At 37.6% G+C, this 12755-nt stretch overlaps 1 protein-coding gene across 3 annotated transcripts in view; it reads left to right on the top strand.

Annotated features, from left to right (window-relative positions):
• The window catches only part of ANAPC10 (anaphase promoting complex subunit 10), a 148022-nt gene that overhangs the window by 29620 nt on the left and 105647 nt on the right, over positions 1–12755 (top strand). For 2 of the 3 annotated variants that reach the window (XM_042837167.1, XM_042837168.1), the window contains exon 5: positions 3122–3391. The exons of the other annotated variant lie outside the window; for it this stretch is intronic. In XM_042837167.1, the coding sequence (XP_042693101.1) occupies positions 3122–3352 (231 nt within the window). In that variant the 3' untranslated portion in view covers positions 3353–3391. Of the gene's footprint in view, positions 1–3121; positions 3392–12755 lie in introns of those variants that run through there. 3 annotated transcript variants of the gene reach the window in all.

Raw genomic sequence — 12755 nt, 5'->3', positions numbered from 1 at the left:
ATAGTAGGTTTCCTTTAGATTCTGTTCACGCTGTGACTGCTTCAGGCAGAGATGAACTGCGTATTTCATCCTTTTTCTGCTGAAAATTGTAATGCCTGGATCTGGGTACTGACATGGAACTAAGAGTGGGCAGCATATTGTCATGTACTGCCACTGCCTATTCCCATTCCTGTTTGTTCTTCATAATAAAGGATGGATACGAATGAGAAATGTTGAGCAGTGTGTGTCATGATCCCCTGTTCTTACGATCGCGGAATACGTGCATAGCTGGAAAAAATATTTCGTTTCTAGTGAATGTTCAGATGATTGTTGTATTTAAGCTTCAGTAGTTGAATGGATTTCAAGGTTTTAATGATGTCACTGAACTATGTAGGCATCAGTTAAAAAATGGCACAGACATGAAAAAATTACAGGATGGAGATGTTATTTAGACAACTTCAATGCGAGCTTAATTTCTTCAAATGACCAGATGTAAATCTAGACCCCTTGCACTATTCAGCCTAGAGCTTCATTCGTGTGTCTTAGGCACTTATTCCAAGAGGCAACTATTAGATTAGAAAGGGGCGCAGAATCTATTTTGAGGATGACTTTGGGGTTTGTACAATTAATTCATTTGTTATGGAAGCTGGAATTTGAGGAGTAAGCAACGCACAGATTTCAGGAATAATTTTAAAAGGTGCCTGAGACAGCTGAGTACTGCTTGAGGAATTCTCTGCTTCGTTGTGGTCTCTTCACAGGATGCACTCAGATAACTGCTCATACATTCTGTGTGTTCCAGTAGCTGATGTAAAAACTTCATTAACTTGTGGAGATGTGAATTTGGTGGGAGCTAAACCTCATCTCAAATACTGTGTGTAGCTAAGGACTTAAAATCTAGTTTTAAAGTAGGCAACATTTGACATCTGAAACTTGGGATTATTTTAATCTGAACTTAGTTGCCTCTTTTACAGTTGAATAAATTACTTCTCATCACTGCATAAAGGCTAGGGAAGAAATAAATTGCCTTTTATAGGAGGATTGAAAAATAACGTTCCATGGACACGTGTATTTATCCCCTTCTATTGATAGGGGATGAAACCAAATATTAATACATATGTAACTTAAAGATGTATCCTGACATAGGAAGGAACTTAATGAAGTTTCATTTGCAACTGCCATAATTGTAATGCTCATCTTTGGACCTTAGTAATGTTCTGAGCATGTGATTTTTTTGTACATGAAGGTAACAGGCATTTAACTTAATTTAGAGCAAACAATTCAGTTCCACTGATCTCAAGGTACCTCTTTGTTTCTGGAGGTGAAGACCTTTCACTCTACGTAATTAATTTGACAATAAACAGTACGAGTCTGAACTGTACTGGATTTAACTGAAACTGATGAGACAAGGTGAATCAAGTAATCAATTTCTGTTTCAAGCATGAGTTAAAAACATGAGTTTTATAGCTCTGAAACTTAACTTTTCATTTTGAATCATCAGTCAAACTTCTAAAACTTTGAGAGTAATATTAAAATGCAAGTTTGATTAGATGCGACTTATAAAATTTGCTACTAAATCATAGGCATTGTACCTTAGTATTAGTTGAATAAAATATTACTGAAATGCTCATTCTTTCCATTTATTGAGGAGATTAAAAGCATGCTTGCTATTATCAGTTGACAACCGTGTTACATAATGAATTTCCTGTATGTAAAGCTGCTTCAGCAATGGATCAGTTTTATCGCTGTGTAAAGCTAGCTGCTACCTGAAGCTACCTACGCTAAAAAAGATTTGGTAGACTTTTCTGAAAAGGACAGGGTTACAACAAACATGTGAATGTGTATTTGTGAAAGTTTCCGCTTAGGAGTGTAACTATTCTGCTAACACTTAATGAATTTAATCATTTGGGATCGATCTGTTGGAGAACCTGTGGCAGTGGAAAGAATATTTTAAACAAGTACCTTAGTTTCTTTTCTTTTTCAAATTACAGCAGTTTTAAGATACGGATCTTTTAACTTCGAATGATTCTCCAGGTTCTTGATAATGCCTCTAAAATAGCAGATTTCATGTGGATCTTTAAAAAGCTTCAGCGAAGGCAACTTGTTTTAAGCATTTGATGGGATTCTTGTCATGCAGTGTGTTCAGGAGAAGGATGAGACAGTTGAGCTGCCCAAGGCATACCTCTTCTTCAGAAGAACTCATCTGCTAAAAGCAGCGGTTTAGCTGTGTGAAGTTCACTTGCTTGTGGAGAACTGATTTATTTCTCTCCCACCCCTAGCCTTCCCCCTAGGAAGTCTTCCACTGACTTGTGTGCTCCTCCACATGGTCTCTGAGCTGTGCTTTGAAGTAGGGCAACTAGTTTTAATCAAAGATGTCACTATGCTTCTGCGTAATTTCTAGCTTGGTTTTAATATGCTGACGTGTTAGTGATGTGGTTTAAAGTTAACTAAATGCAATTCTTCATTTGATTTGATGTTGGCTTCTGTAGGAATAAAAAAAAAAAAAAAATGAAATAAACATATTCAACTTGGTTGGTTGTGTGAAAGCAAACTCAGGATGGACTTCTAGAATGTAATTAAATGGCTGTGCAGCAATTGTTATTTAGCCAGGCATCTTTCTTGACACATAGGTGATTCTGTGGTTATCCTGCATTTTTTTTCCTCCTTCACCTTCTTATTACTTCTCAATATCCCTAATAGCTTAAGAAATTCAGGAAAAATTGCTTGTACATTTTTAGTTTCTTTTCTATGTCATTCTAGAATACTTCAGTTTAGAGTGCATAAATTAGGATTTAAAAAATTTACAAATGTGCTTTCTGTCATTGTGAGTTAGTAACAAGATCCAAATGTTTTGACTTGGCTTCTTCAATTTTTTTTTTTATTTCTTTTTTTTAAGATGAAGGCATAAATTTAAAAGCAGATTACTAAAGACAAAAGCAAATAACCATAGTCAAACAAATTAGTTTGTCTCCAGTTGCATCAGTGGTAAGTTAGCTGTGGGTATTCAATTACATTGCTTCAGATGGGTTTGGAAAAGTAACTAAAATCTGACCAGCAAAATTCATCTGTGTTAGATAGGTTTAATATGTAATAGTTTATATTTACTGTTCCTGAATGTTTTGCTTTTTTGTCTTGTTCTTGGCAGCAACTTGAATTAGTGGAACCAAGCGGCTGGATTCATGTTCCTTTAACAGATACCCATAAGAAGCCTATCCGCACATTTATGATTCAGATAGCTGTTCTAGCTAATCACCAAAATGGAAGAGACACTCACATGAGACAAATCAAAGTGTACACCCCAGTGGAAGAGAGCTCTATTGGTAAATTTCCTAGATGTACAACAATTGATTTCATGATGTATCGCTCCATAAGGTAAAATTTCCTAATGGTAAATAAAGACATCTTTTCGATGGCAGTGTTGTTGTTAAAATATTTGATTACTTAAAAGCAAGGTTAACTTCAGTGTGATTCTATGTTTACATTTATGCTTTGTATGATTTTGAAATAAAATCTTTTATTACAGTTTTTTTTTTAAGAGTGCAATTTTTTATTACTTTTGCTTTGATTTTTTGGGCGCATTGCATTAACTGGGGTGGGGACTTGGTTTGTTTAAGAAGTGCATTTGTGACATGTAATCAATGATTGATTTGATACAGTGATTTTTTTTTTTTTTTTTTTTTTTTTACCTCATACATTATTTCCTCCTTGATCATGCATGGAAGTGATAGTTGTACTGTTTATTCCTTCACCTATAAGCTATGCTTTCAAAGAGCCTTCTTTCTGAGCAGCGTAGTTTAAAGACATTAACAGTAGTCTTCTCTGTCCTTGTTGATGTTTACTCTTTTTTTTTTTCTTCTATTCTCCTTTAAGAAGCAAGGATTTAGCCTTCTTTGGAACGACAAAATAGATGACAATGAGATGAGTAAGAACTAATCTTTCCAAATGACTTAGTGTACTATATATGCTTCAGTGGACAGATTGAGTGTAGGTTATCTAAATACGTGCTGGCTGTTTTAAACAGGAGTAGTTAAAAAGACACCGGCACCATTTCTGCTATGACTGTACCTAGAGGTGCATTCCTTGAAATACTGAAAGGTCAAATATATCATACAAGATAATTGTAGACATGTATAGACATGTATAATGGTGTTTCTTTAATGTAAGTGTATTAAAGAATACTGCAAGGGAAATGTGTACTTGGCCTACTTGCTATGAATTGGAATACTTAACACTTAGTAATTAGGCTGAGACATGAAATAATTATTTTAGCGTTCTGAAAAAGTGAAGGGCTTTAGAAAGTAGGTTGTTCAAGTAAGGGATTTTTGAAGTGTTCAGTAGTGGTCTAATTCAGTTGTTCTTCTGAGCACTATGGAGGTTAATGGTAAAATTGAACTAATCTCAACCAAAGAGAACTTAATAAAATTTGTAATTGAGTAAGAAGAGACTAATTCTTATGGAGTCTTGTCAGACAATGACGTTATGTCCTCCAGAAGATAAAAGGAGGTGACACAGAAAATCGTTGACAGAGAAGGATGAGGATTTTACTGTTGAAAACCTGAAATCCTTCATATGCTCTAATGGAGTAAGCTGATGTTGATTCAACAGGTGTGTCTTCTGGCTGCACTCCACTGTCTTCAGGAAGGTAATTAAAATGAGTGTTGTCTGGTAATGCTGTTTGTAGTGCATGAGTAACCTGAGTTTTCTGTTAAATGCAGGTTCAGTCTTTAAGAGTATCGTACTGGTATTTTACCCTTTCTGTATGAAGGGTGGCAGAACTCCTGTTCAGCTGAGCAGTAACCTTAAGTGATTGTTTTTTCCAACTTGAGTGTTTCTGTGATGCTTTTTATCAGGCAGTTCTGTGAATTTTATGGTATGGTGTTAGGGAGATTGTGTGCGTTTCTGTGAGCTTATTTGAAGCGGAGGTGGTATGACTTGGTATTTTAATCTTGACATAAAGAAAAAAGAAAATATTTTGATAAATTACCGAGGAGAGTTGGTTACAAGGTATGCAGTTATCTGTGTATAGGTTATCTGCAGTTATCCATCCTAGCTTTGTTGTCACACTACTTTTACTTCCTCATGATTATTCCACTGATAATTCTGTGGTAACTCTAAATCCTGTCCAGGTACAACTAAGATATTTGGAGGCAAAGAAACATTTTAAAATACTCTCTACTCCTACTGTATGGTATGTATTATATACTTCAGTAATATATACATGTATTTTCTCATCTGTTCAAGGGACCACTCCTCGAAGTAAGTGTGAATACATTCCTTATTAACCACCCTGGTGAGTGATTTGCATAGGAGTTCAAGCGTTGTCTAAACAATCAAATGTGTCCAAGTTGTTAAAGGTACATATGTTTAAAGCAATTTTTAAAGCCAATCTGAGCTGATAGGACTGGTTCTGCTTGGGAATGGGTCTTTAGGGAGCTAGTTATTGTCTTGCTTTTTGTTCAGGGCTCCTACATGTTTGTGGAAGAGGTACCAAGTACTTGTATCCAAAATACAAAGTTGTCATTCCTGAAAGCAGCCTGACTATTACACGACTCTAAAATAAAAAGGCTGTTAAAGTAGCTGTAAGAAATGGTGGTACCTGTATAAAACTGGATGCTGTTAAAAATCTGTATTGAAGAGGGGAACTGTGCTTTTAAAAAAAAAAAAAAAAAAAAAAAAATGAAGTTCTTGCTGTCTTTTACTAAACATCAAGGTGTTTAAGGCTCTGTAAAGGTGAAGGCTGTAGTTACTTCATTCTTCTATCAACAACAGATCTAGTCTAAGGCTGTACGTTCCACTATTTTGTTTTTGCTTTATTGCCAGTATTTACCATTCCCAAAACTGTGCTTTTACAGTTGCTTCTCTGTCTGGTCTCTAAACTACATATGTGAAATCAATCCTTGCCCCTTTTAAAATGAATCTTATTTTAGTATTGGGTAGAAACAGTACTCTTAAGGGAGTGAGAAGTGAGTTGTCATGATGGTGAGGGTGGGAGAAGATGAAGAGAGTACAACTGGTAACCGCTTCAGCTGCTGCTGACGGGAAAATATATGACTGTGCCTGAAAGGCAGTGTAAAAAGACAAACTCAGTACTACAATTCTTGTCTTGCTCTTTGTTACTCAGTATTACTGTAAACAAATATGGTGGCTATGCTGAAGCCAACTTAAATCTTTTCTGTTATTTCATAACAACTCTAGAGTGCATTGGTATTTAACATCTGTGAAAGAACATTTGTTTTAATGTTGCTTAGTCACATAAGGCTGTTGATTTAAGTGATAAGATCCCAGAGGATTGTGTCTGTGTCTAGGATACTGCTTAGGTATTAATACACTATTTTGCGTTTGAGTTAGGATAAACAATGTGGTCTGCCCAAACGTTGCTGGAAGTTGCCATGCATGTGTTGTGTGTAGCTGCAGCTACTTTTTTTTCTTGTTTTTTTTTTTTTTTTTCTTTTTCTTTTTTTGCCACAGTTCTCTGGGATCTCATCACTTAAATAAGGAAATTGATGTGACTGAGTGCTAAAATGGTTGAGCAAATGAATTTTTCCAAGGACTGACGCTGTCAGAAGTTCATGTAATGTTTAGTTGGAGTTTGTAGATTACCTGGCCAAGTGCTTCTTTAAAAGGCATCAACAAGTGTTGTAAACTATAGTTAACTGCTAATGTCAGCTAGAGATCCAAGATGGCAAACCTGTGGAAATGCTAATGTGTTATCATTGTACTGAAAACATGCAAGTAATGTTCTTAGGCTCTTGTATAAATAAGTACTGGTGGAACACTGTATCCGTTTTGACACTGACTTCTCTTCAGTGTTTGGGGAGGGGGGAGGTTAAATGGGAATGGGAATAATTTTAGTTCAGTATACTTGCCTCTCGTATTCACTGCCTGCTCAGACTCAAAAATTTCCTTGGTATCCTTTAATATCACCTTACATCAGAACTACTTTTCAGTGCAGTTTTGATTCATTTTTTTCACACATGCGTGCTTTGGTTGTTGTTAGGAAGGAGGCAAGTACTGTAGTATTCAGTGTGTTCAGGTTGTCTACCTGTCTTTAGAAATGAATACAGGACATTGTTTTTAGCAAGCTGACACATAACTGAAGGTTCTCTTAGAATTATTATTTTTAACCAAATAGCAATTATCCAAGAAACAGAACCAAGGTTGTTCAATGAGTTTGCTTCTTGTGCATTGTGAAAGTCTGAGAGAGAGAGCTGTATGCTGAGTGTGTTGTTGTTAAGAAGAGGAGAAAAAGCTGTGATGCCACCTTTTTTCCCATGATGACCTATTGTGGCTGTACCTTTTAAAATATTTGGTAACTTGCAGTTACTTTGTGGCTAATGTCAAAAATGAGCAACAAAATTACTTTTTCTGAAGTTGATGGAAATAATGCTACTTATGGCAAAATAGCTGACAGTGTGTCTTCACAGGTAGACGTGCTTTCACACTGCGATGAGGTTGGAGGTTAAGTTCAAGTCATTGGTAACTCAACATTGAAGCTATGAGACCAGTTGATTATTGAACAGCTGGCATGTAAATTGTTTTTGTGAGAACTTAAGGCTTAATATGAATAAGGTATGAGAGATCAAACGCTGAAGGTTGTTTAATCTAGGACTTGCTTTTCTTCATCTGTTACAATAACTTCAGGGAAGCAACTGAACATGATTTAGGATTGCAATCCGTGTGTACACAGAAGGTGAACCAGATGCCCAGATCAGTGATGCTGATAAGTGAAAATGCGTGAACTCATTTCTGATAGCACAACTGGAGGACCTCAGAGAGCTATCCGTTGTTGGGAAGGTGGGTGATGAATTCAGCCAAGGCAGTGAGCTGGGACTCTGGGCAGCGTGCTTGCGTTTGGATGAAGTGACACCTTTCACGAAGCGACAGTCAGAGAGAATGTCTTTGACTCTGAAACTGCAAGTGAAACAGGTCCCAGTGCAATTTATTACCCACTGTGCTAAGTTGAGCTAGCTACAGAGCAGAGTGCCACATTCCCTAGATCAGGATAAAAAAGACTGGATGTAGTAATTACAGATGAATCACGTTAAATGCTATAAATATAAAAAGTGTCAGAAACTAATGTAATAAGCTTCACAGAAAATCCTGACACAATGGATAGCGGTATATTTTAAAACTCTGTTTTTCAGGCAAGATCTTGAGTGAGAGCTCGCTGTTAGACAGTGTCTAAGTGAAAGAATGATTGGCCATTGTTTATGGTATTCTGGTTGCGTGCTTTGGTATGCCAATAAATCGTGGAGGTTATTTTTAGTGAGCATTTTTCTTTCATACAGCATCCAGATTTGTAACTTCAGTAGAATCTATCAGTAGACTTGGGAATGATTGTAGTGACTCTAGATTGACATGGGCATGTGTTTGCTTCAATGGGGGCATGCAAGCTTGGGACAGAAAGGTAAGTGACAGCTGCATGCAGTGCAGTGGTATGCTTTGTGAGCTTAACTTGTTTAATCAGTTGTTACCTTTGGACTATTACCTACAGTGACAATTTAGGAATAAATAGTTATTAAAAACAAATGGTTGTAAGACTGCTTTGCATTCTTTCTTAGATAGAAAAAAAGCTGTTTTACCGAGGGGTTTAACTGCACATTATTTTAATTGCTTTATTAAATGCTATAAGATTGTGCTGGAACATGAGATAATAATCTAAATGTAATTAAATATTAATAATATTGAGAGTATGTGCACTACCCCAAAAGGTGAGATTACTGAGGCTTTCACACAAAGATGTTGGGTGGTCTGCTGTTGGTTTCTAGTAAATGTTCTGCTCTAAATTTGAAAGTTGTTAAGGTGCTTTTATTAAACTGTGTAAGCCATCATTACACATTAGGCATTGAATAAATTATAAACAATCCTTCATGGGATGTTTGCTGCATTTTCGGGTTGATGTTTCAACAAGCTGCTTTACATCAGCCAAACAGTCATCTATGAGATTTTTCTATTTGCACTGAAAAATACATGTCTCTTTGCGGCTAGTCAACAGTATTAGCATAGCTTAGCTTCGTGAAGACGGGAAAGAAAAATCAAGTGGGGAAAGCGATGCTAATAGACTATTGCTAGAGGATATAATCCAGACGTAATTATTTATTAAATAAAAAAAATAAGTTTGGGATCGCAGAAGACGTTGAACATCTGAACTTTGGTCCCACTGAAGTGAATTAGCACTGTTCATGAAAGCAGGGAATGGTTAAGCCAATTTCTAGTATTTTAATTCAAGTAGTTTAAATATCATCAGTGAGTTCCCAGTTGTATAGATGAAAAGAGGCATACCTTCAGCAGTTTTGGAAAATTTATTTTTCAAATAACTTCTTTAAGGGAGTACATTCTAGGCAGTGTGGCACTGAATATGCCATTGAAGTTTTAAATTCAGAGTGTAAAATTCCTCATGTAAAAGGCTGTCGCTAGAACTCTGCACTGCTGAAGTTACGAGGCGCTTTATGACTGTAGATTAGTTCTAGTTATATTGACTAAAGAGGGTCTAAACATCATATTGCCAACTATTTATTTCCACCTGCCCATTTTTTGTAAAGCTTGGTGATGACTGAGATACAGCAGCTGAGGACACATGATTTTTTTTTTTTTTATTTCTTAAATTTTCCTTTATTTTCTCAGGGTGGTTGTTGGACTCTTGTTTTTTGCTGTACCTAGAGTTGGCAGTTTGACTTCTCATCATTGCTGTTTGGCAATTAGACTAAGGAAACCTGAGAAGGAAAAGCACTCGGTTTGGGCTCTGCAGAGGTCCTAATATTGTAGATCAATAAAACTTGACAAACTCAACTGTATGGAGGGTTATGCAATTCCTTGAATTGATTTTTTTTTTTGGTGTTGTTCTTACTAGCTTAATTTCAGTAAACAAGATCTAATTCTCTAGTTTTGATTGATGTATTCTTTAGAGGAATCATCTTAGATTATTGGTATTAGTTTTGAATTAAGAAATGAAAAAATAAAGTTAATATGAGTGTAACTAAATCAAATCAATCGGATTTATAATGGAAAAACCTCATTATTCAAACTAAAGGTACTACAAAAGGAAAATGAGTATTTGGTGAAAGGAGTTATCTGGGTTTCTGGAGTATAAAAGAAAGATAGTGTTATCGGTTAAGATCTAGCTTCGAGAATTGACCAAACAGGATTGATAGTAGCTATTTCATTTAAAAATTGACCACATTTTTGTCCAGAAGTTTTGTAGCATGCCTTAAATTGGAAGGGACCTGAAAGACCATCCAGTTACAGCTTCCTGCTGTAGTTTGGTTGCCATCCGCTAGATCAAGCTGCTCAGAGTTCCGTCCAACGTAGCCTTGAATGCCTCCAGGGACACGGTTTCGTTGGGCAACCTGTTCCAGTGCCTCACCATCTTTTGTATGAAGAATTTCATCTGAACGTCTAACTTAAATCTCCCCTTTTTTAGTTTAAAAGCATTTCTACTTATCCTGTCACTGTATAGGCAGTGGAAGAGAGGGAGTGTCTCCTGGGAGGAATACTGGGATGTTGTCCAGACTTGCAGAGATATTGCAAAAGCCAGGGCATGGTCTACCAACTGGAATTGGTGAGCAATATTGAAAGCAACAGAAAGGTATTCTATAGGTCATAGGTCGGAAGAGACAGGCTGAAGAGAGTGTACTTGCTCTGCTGAGAAAGGAGAACTGACTGCAGCAGACATGGGGAAGGCTGATGTACTCAATGAGTTCTTCAATCTTTACTGGCTGCCGAAATTCTTACATCCCTGCACCTTGCGTCTGTTCATTTGAACCTTAAGGTAGGAACTGGGGGATTAAACTCTGCCCCCCCTTCCGTCTCCGCTATAAGATAAGGGCGTAGCAAGTCTAAGACCCACCCTTGAGACTCAATGTGTACAAGTTCGTGGAACTAGATGATATGCATCGCATGGTACTTAGGGAGCTGGCTGATGTGATTGCTGAGCCACTCTCTATCACATTTGAAAAGTCATGGCTGTGAGGCAGTATTCCTGGGGACTGGAAAAAGGGAAACACCACTCCCACTTAGAAGAAAGGGAGGAAGGAGGACCTGGGGCGCTACAGTTTGGTGATCCTCACTTCTGTGCCTGGGAGGGTTGTGTAACGTAAATCTTGGGAGTCACGTTAGGGCATATGAGGGACGATTGAGTGATCTGAAAAAGCCAGCATGGCTTCACCAAGGGAAGTTGTGCCTGACTAATGTGAGGGCCTTCTAAGATGAATTGTGATGGCCACAATGGACAAAGGGAAAGCAACTGAGGTCATCCACCTGGACTTCTGCCTTTGACATGGTCCCCCGCCACATCCTTATCTCTAAACTGGAGAGTTATGGATTTGAGGGGTGTCGGTTTAGTGGCGAAGGAATTGCTTGAAAGGTAGTGGCCAGAGGATTGTGGTCAGTGGCTCTGCGGCCAGGTGGGGGCCTGTGATGAGCAGTGGTTTGTCTTGAGACCAGTACTTTTTAATATCTTCATCTATGGCATATATGATGGGATCAGCTGGACCCTCAGCAACTTCGCTGATGACACCATGTGCAGTGGTGCAGTTGATACTCTAGAAGACATGGGTTTTCCTTAGTGCCTTCTATTTAGAGATAGTAAACTGTAACCTCAAAGTTTTGTGGAGACAAATTCAGTGCTGTTATTGAATTGTGCTAAAATGTTTCTCCCCTTAATTGTAACTATTTGAAGAGGGGAAAGCATTGTGGCTCTGTAGTAAGAATAGTGTGGCACAAGAATAAGATCTGAAAGAGGCATTGGCTATTCCATTCCACTAAGGAGTCTGTTTAAAAATAATAATAATAAATTAAAGCTTTGGAACTAAACCCAGTAATACATTCACATGTGGAACAAAAGCTTTCATTCATCTGGTCTGTTTCTCTGCTACTGGTGCAAGCCCTTAATTTCTTGTTTCTAAGTCCTTGTCTCCAAACTCTTCAGGCTTAAAAAGCTTGTTTCCTTCCCAGCCTTCCCACTAGGTACAACCCCTAGTCAGATTTATTTTGCCACCTCAGCTTTTGTTTTTATCCTCTCATTCTTGTTCTCCTTCCCTTCCCACATCCATTGTTAAAGCATTTTATCCATTATAGCTTTTCTCACTCAAATGTTTTTTTTCAGATTTCCTCCCCTCCCAAAATCCCTCTTCTGCCCATTTTTTTCGCCTGTGATCTTGAAGACTTTTTCTTAGCTAGTCCCAGCTAAGACCACATGCTTCCTCCCAATAACACGTTTTCTGCCTGTCAGCTCCCTCTCCATCGCACTGAAGTAGCAAGATAATGGCATATTAAGAACACAGGGGAGAGATTTGTCTGTGCCCAATGATAGTCAGCTGCTTCCAGGTATTCTGTATTGAAAATTTACTTGGTCTTATTGTTTCACACTAGATCATGTTCAGGATTGTTCTGTGGGGTGTGTCCATTTTCAGTCCTGGCCCAAGTCAGGCAGGCTTTCATTAATGGTTATTTGGGTATATCCTTTATTCTCCTTCCTTTCCCATCTAATTTCAGAAACCCCACTGTGAAGTACTAGAGTGGTAAAAGTTTCCAAATAAAAGGTGGTGAGAGTGTTGCTCTGAAATGGTTGAATAATTTTGGCTGAAGTTTTCCAAAATAAATTCAGTCTAAGGCAGACAGCTGGTATGGGAAATTGCAGCTGAAAGAGTTGCAATTTGGCTAAGTTCTGAGAAACTGAGAAGAGATTTGTGCGGGGAATTAACCCTGGTTAATGTTTCAGGTTTCACCAAATAGTGTTTTCTTGGCATATACTTTGTCACTTTGTGTGGACCTTCCCATTT

The sequence above is a fragment of the Centrocercus urophasianus genome, unplaced genomic scaffold (genome assembly GCF_019232065.1).
Source record: "Centrocercus urophasianus isolate 14NV4802_14NV808 unplaced genomic scaffold, USGS_Curo_1.0 seq_69, whole genome shotgun sequence".
Lineage (NCBI taxonomy): Eukaryota > Metazoa > Chordata > Aves > Galliformes > Phasianidae > Centrocercus > Centrocercus urophasianus.
Note: the sequence above shows the minus strand (reverse complement) of the source record. Positions and strands in the feature narration are given on the sequence as shown.